General features: G+C 38.6%; 1 protein-coding gene across 1 annotated transcript in view; it reads right to left on the bottom strand.

Annotated features, from left to right (window-relative positions):
- LOC128652467 (multidrug and toxin extrusion protein 1-like) overlaps nucleotides 1-19,433 on the bottom strand; it is a 150,653-nt gene that overhangs the window by 88,904 nt on the left and 42,316 nt on the right. Inside the window, exons 4-6 of the mRNA XM_053705405.1 lie at nucleotides 7,627-7,775; nucleotides 4,922-4,964; nucleotides 3,856-3,900 (exon numbers count right to left, since the gene is read on the bottom strand). Coding sequence (XP_053561380.1) covers nucleotides 3,856-3,900; nucleotides 4,922-4,964; nucleotides 7,627-7,775 — 237 coding nt within the window. The remainder of the gene's footprint in view (nucleotides 1-3,855; nucleotides 3,901-4,921; nucleotides 4,965-7,626; nucleotides 7,776-19,433) is intronic.

Here is a 19,433-nt window from a genome sequence, read left to right as displayed (position 1 = left end):
GTATTTATTTTAACTAGGTACAATAGCTATTAAATAGTTAATAACTATTTAATAGCTACCTAGTTAAAATAATTACAAAATTACCTGTAAAATAAATCCTAACCTAAGTTACAATTAAACCTAACACTACACTATCAATAAATTAATTAAATAAACTACCTACAATTATCTACAATTAAATCAACTAAACTAAATTACAAAAAACAAACAAACACTAAATTAAAAAAACAAACAAACACTAAATTACAAAAAATAAAAAAAGATTACATGAATTTTAAACTAATTACACCTACTCTAAGCCCCCTAAAAAAATAACAAAGCCCCCAAAATAAAAAAATGCCCTACCCTATTCTAAAATAAAAATTTAACAGCTCTTTTACCTTACCAGCCCTTAAAAGGGCCTTTTGCGGGGCATGCCCCAAAGAAAACAGCTCTTTTGCATTTAAAAAAACATACAATACCCCCCCCCCCAAAATACCCCTAATCTAACCCAAACCCCCCTTAAAAAAACCTAACACTAAGCCCCTGAAGATCTTCCTACCTTATCTTCACCACGCCGGGTATCACCGATCCGTCCAGAAGAGGGTCCGAAGTCTTCATCCTATCCGGCAAGAAGAGGTCCAGAAGAGGGTCCGAAGTCTTCATCCTATCCAGCAAGAAGAGGGCATCCGGACCTGTAGACATCTTCATCCAGGTGGCATCTTCAATCTTCTTCCATCTGGCGTGGAGCGGGACCATCTTGGATGACGTCACTTAAAGGAACCTTCATTCGTCGGGAGTCGCCGGAAGAAGAGGATGGATCCGCGTCAGCTGCTTCAAGATGGTCCCGCTCTGCGCCGGATGGAAGAAGATTGAAGATGCCTCCTGGATGAAGATGTATACCGGTCCAGATGCCCTCTTCTTGCCGGATAGGATGAAGACTTCGGACCCTCTTCTGGACTTCTTCTTGCCGGATAGGATGAAGACTTCGGACCCTCTTCTGGACGGATCGGTGATACCCGGCGTGGTGAAGATAAGGTAGGAAGATCTTCAGGGGCTTAGTGTTAGGTTTTTTAAGGGGGGTTTGGGTTAGATTAGGGGTATGTGGGTGGTGGGTTGTAATGTTGGGGGGGGGTATTGTATGTTTTTTTAAATGCAAAAGAGCTGTTTTCTTTGGGGCATGCCCCACAAAAGGTCCTTTTAAGGGCTGATAAGGTAAAAGAGCTGTTAAATTTTTATTTTAGAATAGGGTAGGGCATTTTTTTATTTTGGGGGGCTTTGTTATTTTTTTTAGGGGGCTTAGAGTAGGTGTAATTAGTAGTTTATTTAATTAATTTATTGATAGTGTAGTGTTAGGTTTAATTGTAACTTAGGTTAGGATTTATTTTACAGGTAATTTTGTAATTATTTTAACTAGGTAGCTATTAAATAGTTATTAACTATTTAATAGCTATTGTACCTAGTTAAAATAAATACAAAGTTGCCTGTAAAATAAATATTAATCCTAAAATAGCTACAATATAATTATTAGTTGTATTGTAGCTATATTAGGGTTTATTTTACAGGTAAGTATTTAGCTTTAAATAGGAATACTTTAGTTAATAAGATTTATTTTATTTAGTTATATTTAAATTATATTTAACTTAGGGGGGTGTTAGTGTTAGGGTTAGACTTAGCTTTAGGGGTTAATACATTTATTATAGTGGCGGCGAGGTCCAGTCGGCAGATTAGAGGTTAATAAGTGTAGGTAAGGTAGCGGCGACGTTGGGGGGGGCAGATTAGGGGTTAATAAATATAATATAGGGGTCGGCGGGGTTAGGGGCAGCAGATTAGGGGTACATAGGAATAATGTAGGTGGCGGCGGTGTACTGAGCGGCAGATTAGGGGTTAATAATAATATGCAGGGGTCAGCGATAGCGGGAGCGGCAGATTAGGGGTTAATAAGTGTAAGGTATGGGGTGTTTAGACTCGAGGTACATGTTAGGGTGTTAGGTGCAGACTTAGGAAGTGTTTCCCCATAGGAAACAATGGGGCTGCGTTAGGAGCTGAACGCTGCTTTTTTGCAGGTGTTAGGTTTTTTTCAAGCTCAAACTGCCCCATTGTTTCCTATGGGGGAATCGTGCACAAGCACGTTTTTGAAGCTGGCCGCGTCCGTAAGCAACTCTGGTATTGAGAGTTGCAGTGGTGGTAAATATCCTCTACGCTCCCTTTTTGGAGCCTAACGCAGCCCTTCTGAGAACTCTAAATACCAGCGTTGTTTAAAAGGTGCGGGGGAAAAAAAACATGCATAGCTAACGCACCCCTTCTAACGCAAAACTCTAAATCTAGGCGTTAAGTTGTACAGTTCGGAAAATTCCACAAATATACTACAAGCTGAAATTTAGCTATTTATTTCCTGAGCGGCTAAACTCCTTCTATAGCGGGAGTTTGTATTAATTTTATCTTGTCCTGTTATAATATGTAGTCTGGCAATGCAGCGGTTATAATTAACCAAAGAGAAATCTTAAGGGTAGATAAGCATCGCCATATATAAGGGAGCAGAGTCGCTCTTGATTTCAGGGATCAACAAAATGCTTCCGGTAAATTACCAAAAGTAACTGTATACAACAAGCAAATTAAAAGAGCGATACAGCTCTCAGAGAAGTCCCGTGACGCACGTTTCACATAACGCTTCTTCAGCGGGGGTACGCATTGGTTTAGAATCCATTTATTTACAGGTTTGCTTATTCAGTTTTGTTTCTAATTGGTGAAGTCTGAATTTCGATTGGTTGCTAAAGCATTCACTCTAATAGCAATATCCAATAGTTGTGAGTTGAAGTTTGTGGTCATGTGTTTTGTTATTTAGGCAATCCGGTTTCTCTTTTACTTCCTGGTACAATTTAATTGGCTGATCATTGTTTATGTTTTGCATGATATTTTTTAGCTTGTCTTGATCCTTAAGATTATCCAATGTAGCATTAGTAGTATATACATATTATTTAATGCTTGGTATTATTGATCGGACACTTAACGTTAGATAAGTATTCAAAGTTCAGATTTGATTTAGCCTGAATTGTTTATCATGGATGATGCTGGATTGCGAATACTTTGATACTGTTAATATCTAAACCGACGCGTACCCCCTCTGAAGAAGCGTTATGTGAAACGCGCATCAGGGGACTTCTCTGAGAGCCGTGTCTCTCTTTTAATTTGCTTGTTGTATACATTTACTATTGGTAATTTACCGGAAGCATTTTGTTGATCCCTGAAATCAAGGGCGACTCAGCTCCCTTATATGTAGTGATACTTATCTACCCTTAAGATTTCTCTTTGGTTAATTAGCTGCTCAGGAAATAAATAGCTAAATTTCAGCTTGTGGTATATTTGTGGAATTTTTCGAACTGTATGCATGTGTGTATGTTGGTTTAATTGATTTAACTCTAATTAAAGATTAAACGAATGAAGCATGAATAATATCTACACTAATATAATTATTTAAATTTGGAGTAAAGGCATTCTCTACTTTTTTGAGGTGCAACCTCTCTCTTTTTTGCAACTCATAAACTTATTGTAAGTATTCTCCACTTGCCTTTAACCACTAAGGGTGCTAAGATATGAATTACATTGATTAACTATTACAAACCAGCGCCAGTAGTTATTTACATATTAGTGATATTCCCTTACTTTTCTCTACATTAGATATATAGATCGATCAACAATAGAGGTGCAGTGAAATATTTGCCCACTAAAATAAAATGGATCTCTATAAGGAAAATGTTCAATTTCAGTGCAATGTATTTTTAGATCAGTATCTGTGCATATTCTTCTTTATAGTATATGAAAATTGGTGTATATTGTCCCTTTAATATGTATTATATATGTTATCTAAAGAAATACCTGATTTTGTAAATAACGTGTCTCCAGCTGGTAAACAAATGCAGCCTACAAAGAAGTAAAAAAAAATGTTGAGATTCAGCAAGTATTAATTAAGATTTTACGTTTTCCATTGATGAGATGAGAAAGCAACTCTGCAATATCAACCTTCAAGAGGAGTATCTTTAACTAGAGGTAAACGTGTTGTAGGTCAGGTGTAACATGGTATTTGTAAAGATATAGCTTCAGTGATTAACTGCACTCAGTCACAGAATCATGGTAGCTATAAAAAAAATTCTACTTTGGAGCTATATTATAAGGGGAAATTAAAGGGACATTAAACCCACATTTTTTCTTTCATGATTCAGATAGATAATACCATTTTAAACAACTTTGTAATTTACTTCTCTTATCTAATTTGCTTCATTCTCTTTATATGCTTTCCTGAAAAGAATATCTAGATAGGCTCAGTAGCTTCTGATAGGTGGCTGCACATAGATGCCTCATGTGATTGGCTCACCAATCTGCATTGATATTTCTTTAACAAAGAATATCTAAAGATTGCAGCAAATTAGGTAATATAAGTAAATTGGAATGTTGTTTAAAATTGTATTCTCTGAATCATGAAAGTCAATTTTTGCGTTTAATGGCCCTTTAAATTTAAATTCTATTTTTTTCTGGCAACAACTTGAAAGAGAAAAAGTAGAATGTTTTACTACATTTTTTATTATCTGCATTGACAAGAGATTTTTTTACTAAATATACAGTAATAAGGGAGACTTAAAGGGACATGAAATCCAATTAAATTGTTTGTGATTCAGATTGATTGATTCATAAGTGCCCTGACATACAATTTTAAAAAACTTTTTAATTTACTTCTATTATCAAATTAGCTTTTTTTCCTTTGTTGAAGAAACAGTAATGCACTACTGGTAGCTAGCGGATAACAAGAAAATTTGATAATAGAAGTAAATTAAAAAGTTATTTAAATGGTAAGGGCACTTATGAAACTGTTCTGATAGGAGAAAAACACAGACTCACATATACTGTTTATATTTTAACCACAAGGAGTAAACACATAACAACTTACTGGAAGAGCAGGGATGAAAACCAGGACATAGTCTTCTGCCAAACTGTAAAATAAAATCATTTTTATTAAGAGAATAAGCTAACCTGTCATTTATTTTTTCAACATGTGACAGATTTGTGTTACAATTTTACAAGGTCCTATTTTGAAGATCCTACTGTGCTATAAAATTTGTTTCCTTTTAAAGGGTTAAACACTGCGGATAGGATTAGCTGCAGTTTTCTCTCATGACCTGCAGTGACTCTACAACTCCTGAGCAGTACATTTACTATGCGCTAGATTACAAGTGGAGCGCTAATTTATCGGGCGCCTGCATATGGGCAAATATGGGCGCATGATAAGTAACCAGCCATTACAAGTGGCTGGTTATTGCCACCGAGTACTCGCGGTAGCAAATAGTGCTTCTAAAATTAATCAGAGATCAGATCTCTGGTTAATTTTATAAATGTGCATTAACCCTTTAATGACGCATGTCGTACAGGGTACGTCTTACACAAACTGGTCCTGCGATCTAGGCGCAGTCCAAATTAAAATTGTTGGAGAGATTGCTGGGAGAGGGTGGTGGGTGCAGAGGAGGGGGGGATCTGGGAGTGATCTGGCAGACAGCTGCCAGTACCCAAAATGGTGGCTAATAGTGGGTGAAGGGCTAGAGAGCTCTTTGGGGGGGGGGGGGGGATCAGGGAGGTTGGGGGCTAAGGGGCGATCCTACACAGCAGAATATATATATATATATATATATATATATATATATATATATATATATATATATCTATATATATATATTTTTTTTTTAAATAATAAAAAAAAAACCATTTTTTTATTTTAGTACTGGCAGACTTTCTGCCAGTACTTAAGATGGTGGGGACAATTGTGGGGTGGGGGAGGGAAGAGAGCTGTTTGGGATGTGTCAGGTGCGAGGCTAATCTCTACACTAAAGCTAAAATAACCCTTCAAGCTCCCTACAAGCTACCTAATTAACCTCGTCACTGCTGGGCATAATACAAGTTTGCTGCACAGGGGCATTTAGTGGCCTTCTAATTACCAAAAAGCAATGTCAAAGCCATATAAGTCTGCTATTTCTGAAAAAAAGTGGATCCCAAAGAAGCATTTACAACCATTTGTGCCATAATTGCACAAGCTGTTTGTAAATAATTTCAGTGAGAAACCCAAAGTTAGTGAAAAAGTTAACAATTTTTTTTATTTGATCGCATTTGGCGGTGAAATGGTGGCCTGAAATATATCAAAATGGGCCTAGATCAATACTTTGGGTTGTCTACTACACTAAAGCTAAAATTAACTCTACAAGCTCCCTACAAGCTACCTAATTAACCCCTTCACTGCTGGGCCCAATACAAATGTGCTGCACAGCAGCATTTAGCAGCCTTCTAATTACCAAAAAGCCATATATGTCTGCTATTTCTGACCAAAGGGGATCCCAGAGAAGCATTTACAACCATTTCTGCTATAATTGCACAAGCTGTTTGTAAATAATTTCAGTGAGAAACCTAATATCTGTGAAAAAGTTTGTGAAAAAGTGAACAATTTTTTTTATTTGATCGCATTTGGCGGTGAAATGGTGGCATTAAATATACCAAAATGGGCCTAGATCAATACTTTGGGCTGTCTACAAAAAAAAATATATACATGACAAGGGATATTCAGAGATTCCTGAAAGATATCAGTGTTCTAATGTAACTATCGCTAATTTTGGGGAAATAATGGTTTGGAAATAGCAAAGTGCTACTTGTATTTGTTGCCCTATAACTTACAAAAAAAGCAAAGAACATATAAACATTGGGTATTTCTAAACTCAGGACAAAATTTAGAAACTATTTAGCATGTTTTTTTTTGGTGGTTGTAGATGTGCAACAGATTTTGGGGGTCAAAGTTAGAAAAAGTCATTTTTTTCCCATTTTTTTCATCATATTTTATTAAAAAAAATTATGGTAAATTATAAGATATGATTAAAATAATGGTATCTTTAGAAAGTCCATATAATGGTGAGAAAAATTATATAATATATGTGTGGGTACAGTAAATGAGTAAGAGGAAAATTACAGCTAAACACAAAAACCGCAGAAATGTAAAAATAGCCCTGGTCCTTAAAGTGAATGTAAATTTTGATGCTAAAGTGCCCGGTTTTTAAAAAATTTGATTAAAAACAGGGGTACTTTAATTCATCAATATTTACATTTCACTCTTGTTGTTGTGAAAAAAAACTTACCTTTTAAACTTGACAGCTGCTCCTGCTTCCTCCGGTCGTCAGAAATGATGGATGGGTCATCCTCCAATCATGGCTTCCCCCCGGGGGAATCAGTGTCTGATTCAATTCCGTGATTGGAGGAAACCGGATTCCTCATTTTAGACCCAGGAAGAGGCTTGGCGACGGGTGGAGGAAGCTGGATCTGCTGTCAAGATCAAAAGGTAAGTATTTTTTTCACAGCACGAGTGAAATGAAAATTTTGATGAATTAAAGTGCCCCTGTTTTTAATCAAATTTTTAAAAACCGGGCACATTAGCATCAAAATGTACATTCACTTTAAGGGAAAGCAAAAAAAGTATATATATATATATATTATAACCTTTTATAAATATGTATTTCTGTCTTATTTGTGGGCTGTTTAAAACTGATTTGTTACTAAAGTCATATCCACATTATGGGCTATTAAGTTAAGTACATTATAGAATTTTATTTTTAGATTTCTTACCGAGCAACTTCTGGGTCTTGCTTGAAGAACAATAAAATGTTTTCAGTATTTATAAATAGCGCCCAGCAGGGGAAGCATGCGAGGAAAAGGATGAGGATTCCACGCTGCATTAAAACTCCAATTAACATCAGGTTTTTACCTCCATACATCTGAAAGAACAGACTTATGGTCACACTTGGGAAATGTTATTCTGTATTTGTCTGCTCTTTAGTTGCTGCACTGACAAATGTATTAACATCACTGGATCTACTACTGACAGGGTGTCACTGTGGCACATGTTTATGATATGTCTTTGGAAAAAGCAAAATATATCTTTAAAAAATCTTTGGTGGTCACAAAAGTCAAATTAAGCTTCCATGATTCACACAAAGGGGCATATGTATCAAGCTCCGAATGGAGCTTGATGTCCCGTGTTTCTGGCGAGCCTGCAGGCTCGCCAGAAACAGCAGTTATGAAGCAGCGGTCACAAAGACCGCTGCTCCATAACCTGTCCACCTGCTCTGAGCAGGCAGACAGACATCGCCAGAAATCAACCCGATCGAGTACGATCAGGTTGATTGACACCCCCTTGCTGGCGGCCTATTGGCCGCAAGTCTGCAGGGGGCGACGTTGCACCAGCAGCTCTACGCTCGCCGTATTCAGAGAGGTCTGTCAGACCTGATCCACACTGTCGGATCAGGTCTGACAGACCTTCATAACTAGAGGCCAAAGCATGAAATGAAAAAAGAAAAAAACAACAACTTATACAATTACAATATACCTCCATTATCAAAATGTGAACACTCTTTTTATATACGCACTTTGATGCTCTATCTCCAATTGAGAATGTTCAAGTGCACAGAATATATGTATATGCATTTTTTGATTGGATGATGGCTGTCACATGATAGAGGGGGAGGGAAAATTAGATTAACTTTGACATTTGCTAGAAAATATTCTACTGCTCATTTAAAAATCAAAGTAAGTGATATTGTATTGTCTTTTTCTCCAACATAGGTGTGTCCGGTCCACGGCGTCATCCTTACTTGTGGGATATTCTCTTCCCCAACAGGAAATGGCAAAGAGCCCAGCAAAGCTGGTCACATGATCCCTCCTAGGCTCCGCCTACCCCAGTCATTCTCTTTGCCGTTGTACAGGCAACATCTCCACGGAGATGGCTTAGAGTTTTTTAGTGTTTAACTGTAGTTTTTATTATTCAATCAAGAGTTTGTTATTTTAAAATAGTGCTGGTATGTACTATTTACTCAGAAACAGAAAAGAGATGAAGATTTCTGTTTGTATGAGGAAAATGATTTTAGCACCGTAACTAAAATCCATGGCTGTTCCACACAGGACTGTTGAGAGCAATTAACTTCAGTTGGGGGAACAGTGTGCAGTCTCTTACTGCTTGAGGTATGACACATTCTAACAAGACGATGTAATGCTGGAAGCTGTCATTTTCCCTATGGGATCCGGTAAGCCATGTTTATTAAGATAGTAAATAAGGGCTTCACAAGGGCTTATTAAGACTGTAGACTTTTTCTGGGCTAAATCGATTCATTATTAACACATATTTAGCCTTGAGGAATCATTTATTCTGGGTATTTTGATATGATTATATCGGCAGGCACTGTTTTAGACACCTTATTCTTTAGGGGCTTTCCCTAATCATAGTCAGAGCCTCATTTTCGCGCCGGTATGGCGCACTTGTTTTTGAGGACAGCATGGCATGCAGCTGCATGTGTGTGGAGCTCTGATACATAGAAAAGTCTTTCTGAAGGCATCATTTGGTATCGTATTCCCCTTTGGGCTTGGTTGGGTCTCAGCAAAGCAGATTCCAGGGACTGTAAAGGGGTTAAATATAAAAACGGCTCCGGTTCCGTTATTTTAAGGGTTAAAGCTTCCAAATTTGGTGTGCAATACTTTTAAGGCTTTAAGACACTGTGGTGAAATTTTGGTGAATTTTGAACAATTCCTTCATACTTTTTCGCAATTGCAATAATAAAGTGTGTTTAGTTTAAAATTTAAAGTGACAGTAACGGTTTTATTTTAAAACGTTTTTTGTGCTTTGTTATCAAGTTTATGCCTGTTTAACATGTCTGAACTACCAGATAGATTGTGTTCTGACTGTGGGGAAACCAAGGTTCCTTCTCATTTAACTATATGTATTTTATGTCATAAAAAAAAAAAAAAAAAAAAAAAAAAAAAAATTTAGTAAAAATGATGCCCAAGATGATTCCTCAAGTGAGGGGAGTAAGCATGGTACTGCATCATCCCCTCCTTCGTCTACACCAGTCTTGCCCATACAGGAGGCCCCTAGTATATCTAGTGCGCCAATACTCCTTACTATGCAACATTTAACGGCTGTAATGGATAATTCTATCAAAAACATTTTAGCCAATATGCCCACTTATCAGCGAAAGCGCGACTGCTCTGTTTTAGAAAATTCTGTAGAGCATGAGAACGCTGATGATATGGTTTCTGAAGGGCCCCTACACCAGTCTGAGGGGGCCAGGGAGGTTTTGTCTGAGGGAGAAATTTCAGATTCAGGAAACATTTCTCAACAAGCTGAACCTGATGTGATTACTTTTAAATTTAAGTTGGAACATCTCCGCGCTCTGCTTAAGGAGGTGTTATCCAATTTGGATGATTGTGATTATCTGGTCATTCCAGAACCACTATGTAAAATGGAAAAGTTCTTAGAGGCCCCGGGGCCCCCCGAAGCTTTTCCTATATCCAAGCGGGTGGCGTACATTGTTAGTAAAGAATGGGACAGGCCCGGTATACCTTTAGTACCTCCCCCCATATTTATAAAATTGTTTTCCTATAGTCGACCCCAGAAAGGACTGATGGCAGACAGTCCCCAAGGTCGAGGGGGCGGTTTCTACTCTACACAAGCGCGCCACTATACCCATAGAAGATAGTTGTGCTTTCCAAGATCCTATGGATAAAAAATTAGAAGGTCTGCTAAAGATGTTTGTTCAGCAAGGTTCCCTTCTACAACCAATTGCATGCATTGTCCCTGTCACTGCAGCCGCGTGTTTCTAGTTTGATGAGCTAGGAAAGGCGATTATTAGTAATTCTTCTTCTTATGAGGAGATTATGGACAGAACTCGTGCTCTTAAATTGGCTAATTCTTTCACCCTAGACGCCACCTTGCAATTGGCTAGGTTAGCGGCGAAAAAATTCTGGGTTTGCTATTGTGGCGCAGAGCGCTTTGGTTAAAATCTTGGGCAGCGGATGCGTCTTCCAAGAACAAATTGCTTGACATTCCTTTCAAGGGGAAAACACTCTTTGGCCCTGACTTGAAAGAGATTATCTCTGATATCACTGGGGGCAAGGGCCACGCCCTTCCTCAGGATAGGTCTTTTCAAGACCAAATATAAACCTAAGTTTCGTCCCTTTCGCAGAAACGGATCAGCCCCAAGGGCTACGTCCTCTAAGCAGGAAGGTAATACTTCTAAAGCCAATCCAGCCTGGAGACCTATGCAAGGCTGGAGCAAAGGAAAGCAGGCCAGGAAACCTGCCACTGCTACCAAGACAGCATGAAATGCGGGCCCCCGATCCGGGACCGGATCTGGTGGGGGGCAGACTCTCTCTCTTCGCTCAGGCTTGGGAAAGAGATGTTCTGGATCCTTGGGCGCTAGAAATAGTCTCCCAAGGTTATTCTCTGGAGTTCAAGGGGCTTCCTCCAAGGGGGAGGTTCCACAGGTCTCAGTTGTCTTCAGACCACATAAGAAGACAGGCATTCTTACATTGGGTAGAAGACCTGCTAAAAATGGGAGTGATTCATCCTGTTCCAGTAGGAGAACAAGGGATGGGGTTCTACTCCAATCTGTTCATAGTTCCCAAAAAAGAGGGAACGTTCAGACCAATCTTAGATCTCAAGATCTTGAACAAGTTTCTCAAGGTTCCATCGTTCAAGATGGAAACCATTCGAACACTTCTTCCTTCCATCCAGGAAGGTCAATTCATGACCAAGGTGGATTTCAAGGATGCGTATCTACATATTCCTATCCACAAGGAACATCATCGGTTCCTAAGGTTTGCATTCCTGGACAAGCATTTCCAGTTCGTGGCATTTTCTTTCGGATTAGCCACTGCTCCTAGGATTTTCTCATAGGTACTAGGGTCCCTTCTGGCGGTGCTAAGACCAAGGGGCATTGCTGTAGTACCTTACTTGGACGACATTCTGATTCGAGCGTCGTCCCTTCCTCAAGTAAAGGCTCACACGGACATTGTCCTGGCCTTTCTCAGATCTCACGGATGGAAAGTGAACGTGGAAAAGAGTTCTCTATCTCCGTCAACGAGGGTTCCCTTCTTGGGAACTATAATAGACTCCTTAGAAATGAGGATTTTTCTGACAGAAGCCAGAAAAACAAAACTTCTAGACTCTTGTCGGATACTTCATTCCGTTCCTCTTCCTTCCATAGCGCAGTGCATGGAAGTGATAGGTTTGATGGTAGCGGCAATGGACATAGTTCCTTTTGTGCGCATTCATCTAAGACCATTACAACTGTTCATGCTCAGTCAGTGGAATGGGGACTATTCAGACTTGTCTCCGAAGATACAAGTAAATCAGAGGACCAGAGACTCATTCCGTTGGTGGCTGTCCCTGGACAACCTGTCACAAGGGATGACCTTCCGCAGACCAGAGTGGGTCATTGTCACGACCGACGCCAGTCTGATGGGCTGGGGCGCGGTCTGGGGATCCCTGAAAGCTCAGGGTCTTTGGTCTCGGGTAGAATCTCTTCTACCGATAAATATTCTGGAACTGAGAGCGATATTCAATGCTCTCAAAGCTTGGCCTCAGCTAGCGAGGGCCAAGTTCATACATCAACCATCAGGGGGGAACAAGGAGTTCCCTAGCGATGGAAGAAGTGACCAAAATCATTCTATGGGCGGAGTCTCACTCCTGCCACCTGTCTGCTATCCACATCCCAGGAGTGGAAAATTGGGAAGCGGATTTTCTGAGTCGTCAGACATTGCATCCGGGGGAGTGGGAACTCCATCCGGAAATCTTTGCCCAAGTCACTCAACCGTGGGGCATTCCAGACATGGATCTGATGGCCTCTCGTCAGAACTTCAGAGTTCCTTACTACGGGTACAGATCCAGGGATCCCAAGGCGGCTCTAGTGGATGCACTAGTAGCACCTTGGACCTTCAAACTAGCTTATGTGTTCCCGCCGTTTCCTCTCATCCCCAGGCTGGTAGCCAGGATCAATCAGGAGAGGGCGTCTGTGATTTTGATAGCTCCTGCGTGGCCACGCAGGACTTGGTATGCAGATCTGGTGAATATGTCATCGGCTCCACCATGGAAGCTACCTTTGAGAGACCTTCTTGTTCTAGGTCCGTTCGACCCACTCCAGCTGACTGCTTGGAGATTGAACGCTTGATCTTATCAAAGCGAGGGTTCTCAGATTCTGTTATTAATACTCTTGTTCAGGCCTGAAAGCCTGTAACCAGAAAAATTACCACATAATTTGGTATATCTGTTGGTGTGAATCTGCAGGATTCCCTTGGGACAAGGTTAAGATTCCTAAGAGTCTATCCTTCCTTCGAGAAGGATTGGAAAAAGGATTATCTGCAAGTTCCTTGATGGGACAGATTTCTGCCTTGTCTGTGTTACTTCACAAAAAGCTGGCAGCTGTGCCAGATGTTCTAGCCTTTGTTCAGGCTCTGGTTAGAATCAAGCCTGTTTACAAAATTTTGACTCCTCCTTGGAGTCTCAACCTAGTTCTTTCAGTTCTTCAGGGGGTTCCGTTTGAACCCTTACATTCCGTTGATATTAAGTTATTATCTTGGAAAGTTTTGTTTTTGGTTGCAATTTCTTCTGCTAGAAGAGTTTCAGAATTATCTGCTCTGCAGTGTTCTTCTCCTTATCTGGTGTTCCATGCAGATAAGGTGGTTTTGCGTACTAAACCTGGTTTTCTTCCAAAAGTTGTTTCTAACAAAAACATTAACCAGGAGATAGTTGTGCCTTCTTTGTGTCCTAATCCAGTTTCAAAGAAGGAACGTTTGTTGCACAACTTGGATGTAGTTCGTGCTCTCAAATTTTACTTAGCAGCTACTAAGGATTTCAGACAAACTTTGTCTTTGTTTGTTGTTTATTCTGGTAAACGGAGAGGTCAAAAAGCAACTTCTACCTCTCTCTCCTTCTGGATTAAAAGCATTATCCGATTGGCTTATGAGACTGCCGGACGGCAGCCTCCTGAAAGAATCACAGCTCACTCCACTAGGGCTGTGGCTTCCGCATGGGCCTTCAAGAACGAGGCTTCTGTTGATCAGATATGTAAGGCAGCGACTTGGTCTTCACTGCACACTTTTTCTAAATTTTACAAATTTGATACTTTTGCTTCTTCTGAGGCTATTTTTGGGAGAAAGGTTTTGCAAGCCGTGGTGCCTTCCATTTAGGTGACCTGATTTGCTCCCTCCCTTCATCCGTGTCCTATAGCTTTGGTATTGGTTCCCACAAGTAAGGATGACGCCGTGGACCGGACACACCTATGTTGGAGAAAACAGAATTTATGTTTACCTGATAAATTACTTTCTCCAACGGTGTGTCCGGTCCACGGCCCGCCCTGGTTTTTTTAATCAGGTCTGATAATTTATTTTCTTTAACTACAGTCACCACGGTAACATATGGTTTCTCCTATGCAAATATTCCTCCTTAACGTCGGTCGAATGACTGGGGTAGGCCGAGCCTAGGAGGGATCATGTGACCAGCTTTGCTGGGCTCTTTGCCATTTCCTGTTGGGGAAGAGAATATCCCACAAGTAAGGATGACGCCGTGGACCGGACACACCGTTGGAGAAAGTAATTTATCAGGTAAACATAAATTCTGTTTTTATTGTGCATCTGTCAGTTATTCAATTCTACTGTATTTGGTGGTCCTTTAACAGGGTTAGCCTGTTATGTACTTCTGACACAGTGGACAAGTATCATTGTTATCATATTTAAAATGCACATAAAAGTTAAAATAATTGTTACACTCTTGTTTGAAAATAACTATGTTTCACCCCTGCAGCAGTGTTAGAAGCATAATTAAAGTCAGCTTCAGAGAACAATACACTGCTGGGAGCTAGCTGAACACATCAGGTAAACCAATGACAACGCATATGTGTGTACCAAGAGAACAAAGTCATTTTTTAACAGAAGTAAAATAAAAAGTTACCTTTACTGTGGTAGGTTCATTATGATATTATTGATAATAATACACATTATTATACTACACCATAAAATGGCAATTTTACTTCCTAATGTATTTATGCATTATGCATATGGTTTAAAGAAGCCCTATTCTCTACTGATCTCATACACCACACAAAATGTTCCTCGTATTAAAGAGTGGAATATTATCTTAAAATTGAGAAGACCCTTGCCTCACTAGGTAGCAGTGCTATAGAAAGGACAATCACCTGTCTACTAGGTTGCCTTTAGTGGGCTCTGGACTTTAAACCTTAGCACCCCAATCAGTGGCATATTTAGGTTATGTGCTGCCCTAGGCACTCAAAATCCTGCTGCCCCCCCCGGGTTTAAGGCCTTTTTTGTCCATAAAATGTCTTGGTCAGAGTGGAACGTGACTCCCCACCCCCCTCCACCAAGTAAATGTTCTAAAACACTTTTATATACACTCAGATGAGTCGATATTGTGTGCACAGTATACATGTGATATATATATATATATATATATATATATATATATATATATATATATATATATATATATAAAGCAGCAATGGAAGAGTAAGTTACCATTTCTGGCCAAATGGGAAAAGCCCAGGTACCTCGTCAAGGTCTCTTCCAAAAAATCCAGGGTCCCTAAACAGCCACACAATGCAGGCTCACAATCAAACAACTGTGAAAAAAAGCAACTGTGAAAAAATGGAGGGTGCACAGGCTTATGTAATCTCCCCAAACATATACAAAATACGGGTGGGGTCAGCACTCTCAGGCCGGACCGGGTACACATCCTATGACCCTGCAACATGCACAGCCCTGGGTGCAAACCAGCACTCTCAGGAAGCTGTACTGTCACCAGAGTCAAAGGCAATTAACCCCAGACCTGCCTGGGTGCAAGGCCCGAACAGGGAAAATTACAAAAGAATAATACTTTAATATAACACATGTGTTATATTAAAGTATTATTTTTTTGTAATTTCCCTGTGTGTATATATATATATATATATATATATATATATGTATATATATATATATATATATATATATATATATATATATATATATATAAGTACAAAGGATATTCGGGCACTCCTTAGGTAAAAAAGACTTCAAATTTTATTCTGTATACTTAAAGGGACACTGAGCCCAAATTTTTTCTTTCCCATTCAGATAGAGCATGCAATTTTAAGAAACTTTCTAATGTACACCTATTATCAATTTTTCTTCGCTCTCTTGCTGTCTTTATTGGAAAAAGAAGGCATCTAAGCTTTTTTAGGTTCAGAACTCTGGACAGCACTTTTTTTTATTGGTGGATGAATTTATCCACCAATCAGCAAGGACAACCAAGGTTGTTCACTAAAAATGGGCCGGCATCTAAACTTACATTCTTGCATTTCAAATAAAGATACCAAGAGAATTAAGAAAATTTGATAATAGGAGTAAATAGAAAGTTGCTTAAAATTGCATGCTCTATCTGAATCACAAAAGAAAACAATTGGGTTCAGTGTCCCTTTAATAAAAACAGACAATAAGAATGTCAATCTTCTGCTGACAGCAAAATCTTAGACACTAGCGCATAGTAAATGAGGACTGCTGGAATCCCATGTAGCAGACATGTTTCGTGCTCCAACAGCACTTGTTCACTGCTCACAGGATTCCCAGCCTCCTCTAGTCCTTAAATATGTATTTCTTAAAGGCATATGCTTTCAATATAAAACATCCTCATTATACCCAACAGTTTACATACACATTGCGCAAAAAGAAATATTGCTCAAAAGAACGAAATAACACATATATATTGTTAAATCCAAATAACCAGATGGTATATTTGTTCAGCACACAAATTATTTTTGCTACTTGTATCAGATTACTGATTTAGCATATATGTTATTCTAATCCCAGAGATTAAACACATAGATCAATATCCCTCCTAGAATTTAAACCAAATGGCATGGAGGTATTCAGGGTAAATATCCAAAAAAATTCTCTGAGACCTAATTTTTCTTCCCTATCTCCTCCCCTTTTCTATGCAGGGACATGCTTGAACAGTTAGTAAGCTTACATTAGAGTTATGGTATTCCCTAAAATGTCTTGCTATGGGAGTATCAGAGTCAGGATCCTCAATAGATCTCACATGGGCTAAGAACCTGTCCTTTAGGGATCATTTTGTTTTCCCTATATATTGCATAGAACACCCCCTACAGGTTAATAAATATATTACATGTGTTGTATCACAGTTAATGAAAAAATTGATTTTGTGTATTTTGTTTGTACTGGTTGAGACTAAATTGTCTCCCTCAGTTACATAATCGCAGGTTTTACAGATGTTTTTTCTACACCTAAAAAACCCTTTTCTTTGTTTCAGCCAGCAAGCACTAGTTGATTTCTTTGTACAATCTGAGGGTGATACATGGTTTTTGCCCTTCCTAGATATGAAATCACATCCTCCTTTTACAATTTCTTTTAACACCGGATCAGTGTGTAATATAGGAATACATTGTTTTACAATGTTGCAAATACTGCTGTACTCTAGACTATAAGTTGTTATAAACTTAAGTTTTTGTTTAGTTTCTCTCGAGTGTTAAGTCGTTTAGTTTTATATACCAATAGATCTTCTCTGGAAAGTATGTCTACTTCCATATGAGCTTAATTTAGGATATTTAAATCATATCCCCTATCCAATAATCGTTCTGTAATCATATCTGCTTGTTTATTATAGTTATCTATATAGGTACAGTTTCTCTTTGCCCTAATATATTGATCCTTAGGGATACCATAGTGTGTCTTGGATGGTTTGAATTAAATTCTAATGTGGTGTTTCCAGAAGTATGTTTCCTGTATAGATCAGTTTCTATACATCCCTTAATGTAATTTCCTGTAATGGTTATATCCAAAAAACAAATTTTGTTTGCATTTTGTTCACCCACTAATCTGATACCACTGTGGTTATCATTTAAATATGTTCGTCACTATCTATGAAAAAGTCATTGATATATTGTGCATATAAAATGATGTTATCTTTTAGGGGATTCCTATCTCCAAAGGTGTGGAACCGCTCCCACCATCCCATAAAGAGATTGGCATAACTTTGGGCAAATTTTGCCCCCATAGTGGTTCCACGCCTCTGGAGGTAGAAACCCCCTTCAAACATAAAAATGTTATGTGTCAACAAATACTCTATAGATCTCATAATGAATATTTTAGTCATCTCATCATAATTGCTTTGACTTTCTAAAACAAACTCTATTGCCTCAAGCCCAAATTGATATGTGATAGAAGTATATAGAGAAGCCACATCTACTACCAGAAATCTATAACTATTTCCACTTAATTTTCTGCAGTTTTAAGAGTAGATCTGTGCTGTCCTGTATAAAACTAGTCAACTTACTGACCAGAGGTTGTAAAAATGTATCAATTAGATCTGACAGCGGTTCATTTAAAGAGTCAATGCCCGCTATAATAGGGTGACCCGGAGGATTATGCATGTCCTTGTGGACCTTTGGAAAATAGTGATATATCGGGTCACTGGATTATTTGGTACCAACATCTCCTCTGTAGTGTGTGTAATAACATTATTGTACCTTGCCATTTTTATGATTTCACAGAATTTCTCAATATGGCTTAGTGGGGTTGTCTCTAAGTTTAACATACATTTCAGCATCATGTAGTTGTCTATGGGCTTCTGTAATATATGATGTTATGTTTAATATTACAACGTTACCACCCTTGTCAGAGGGTCTCACTATAATTCTATTATCCTTGGTGATTTTATTCAATGCTTCCTTTTCTTTAAGAGACATTTTATGTTTTGATTTTTTAGGTTTCTGATCTAATTCCCTTAGTTTCTCCTCTATCACTTTTTGAATTTTCTACTGGGTGTGTTCTAGAGTTCACAGAATAGAAGTTACTTTTCTTCCTGAATTTAGTTAAATCACTATCACTATTGATAACTAGATGTTCTGTATCATCAATATTTCCTCTAGTAAACCCTGTAGATCTAATACTGAACAAACTTTAGAAAGTGCTAAATTCACCTCCACAGGTCTATCATTGGTTACACATAATTCATCCTGTTCCATCACAGCAATTGCAAAATATTTGTGAAGTTTCAACTTCCTTACAAACCTATTGACATCCAAAATTGTATTGAATAGGTTAAAATGCTGTGATGGAACAAAATTGAGTCCTTTAGATAATACCTTCATTTCCACATCAGTCAAGGCTACATCTGACAAATGTAATACATTATATATATGCAAAAGTCCTAGGCCACCATTAGATTTGTTGTTTTAGCAATGGTATAATGACCATATATAATTATTTCTCAGTCTCTTTATCAGCTCACAACCAGAAAATACAGGATATTTGTATACAGTATTAAAAAACAGAAAACATTTGAAAAAAAATGTTGACAGACATAAAATCATACTTTTGTATCAGCAAGGTCATTTTTAACATACTGGATACCCAAGATATGGAGGCCGAATTATCATATGTCTGTCGGACCTTATCCAAAAGTGCGGATCAGGTCTGACAGACATCGCAATACGCTCTCCGTATTCAGCATTGTACCAGCAGCTCAAAAGACCGCTGCTTCATAACTGCTGTTTTTGGCGAGTCTGAAGACTCGCCAGAAACACAGCCCT

This window comes from Bombina bombina, chromosome 3 (assembly GCF_027579735.1).
Source record: "Bombina bombina isolate aBomBom1 chromosome 3, aBomBom1.pri, whole genome shotgun sequence".
NCBI classification, from domain to species: Eukaryota; Metazoa; Chordata; class Amphibia; order Anura; family Bombinatoridae; genus Bombina; species Bombina bombina.
Note: the sequence above shows the minus strand (reverse complement) of the source record. Positions and strands in the feature narration are given on the sequence as shown.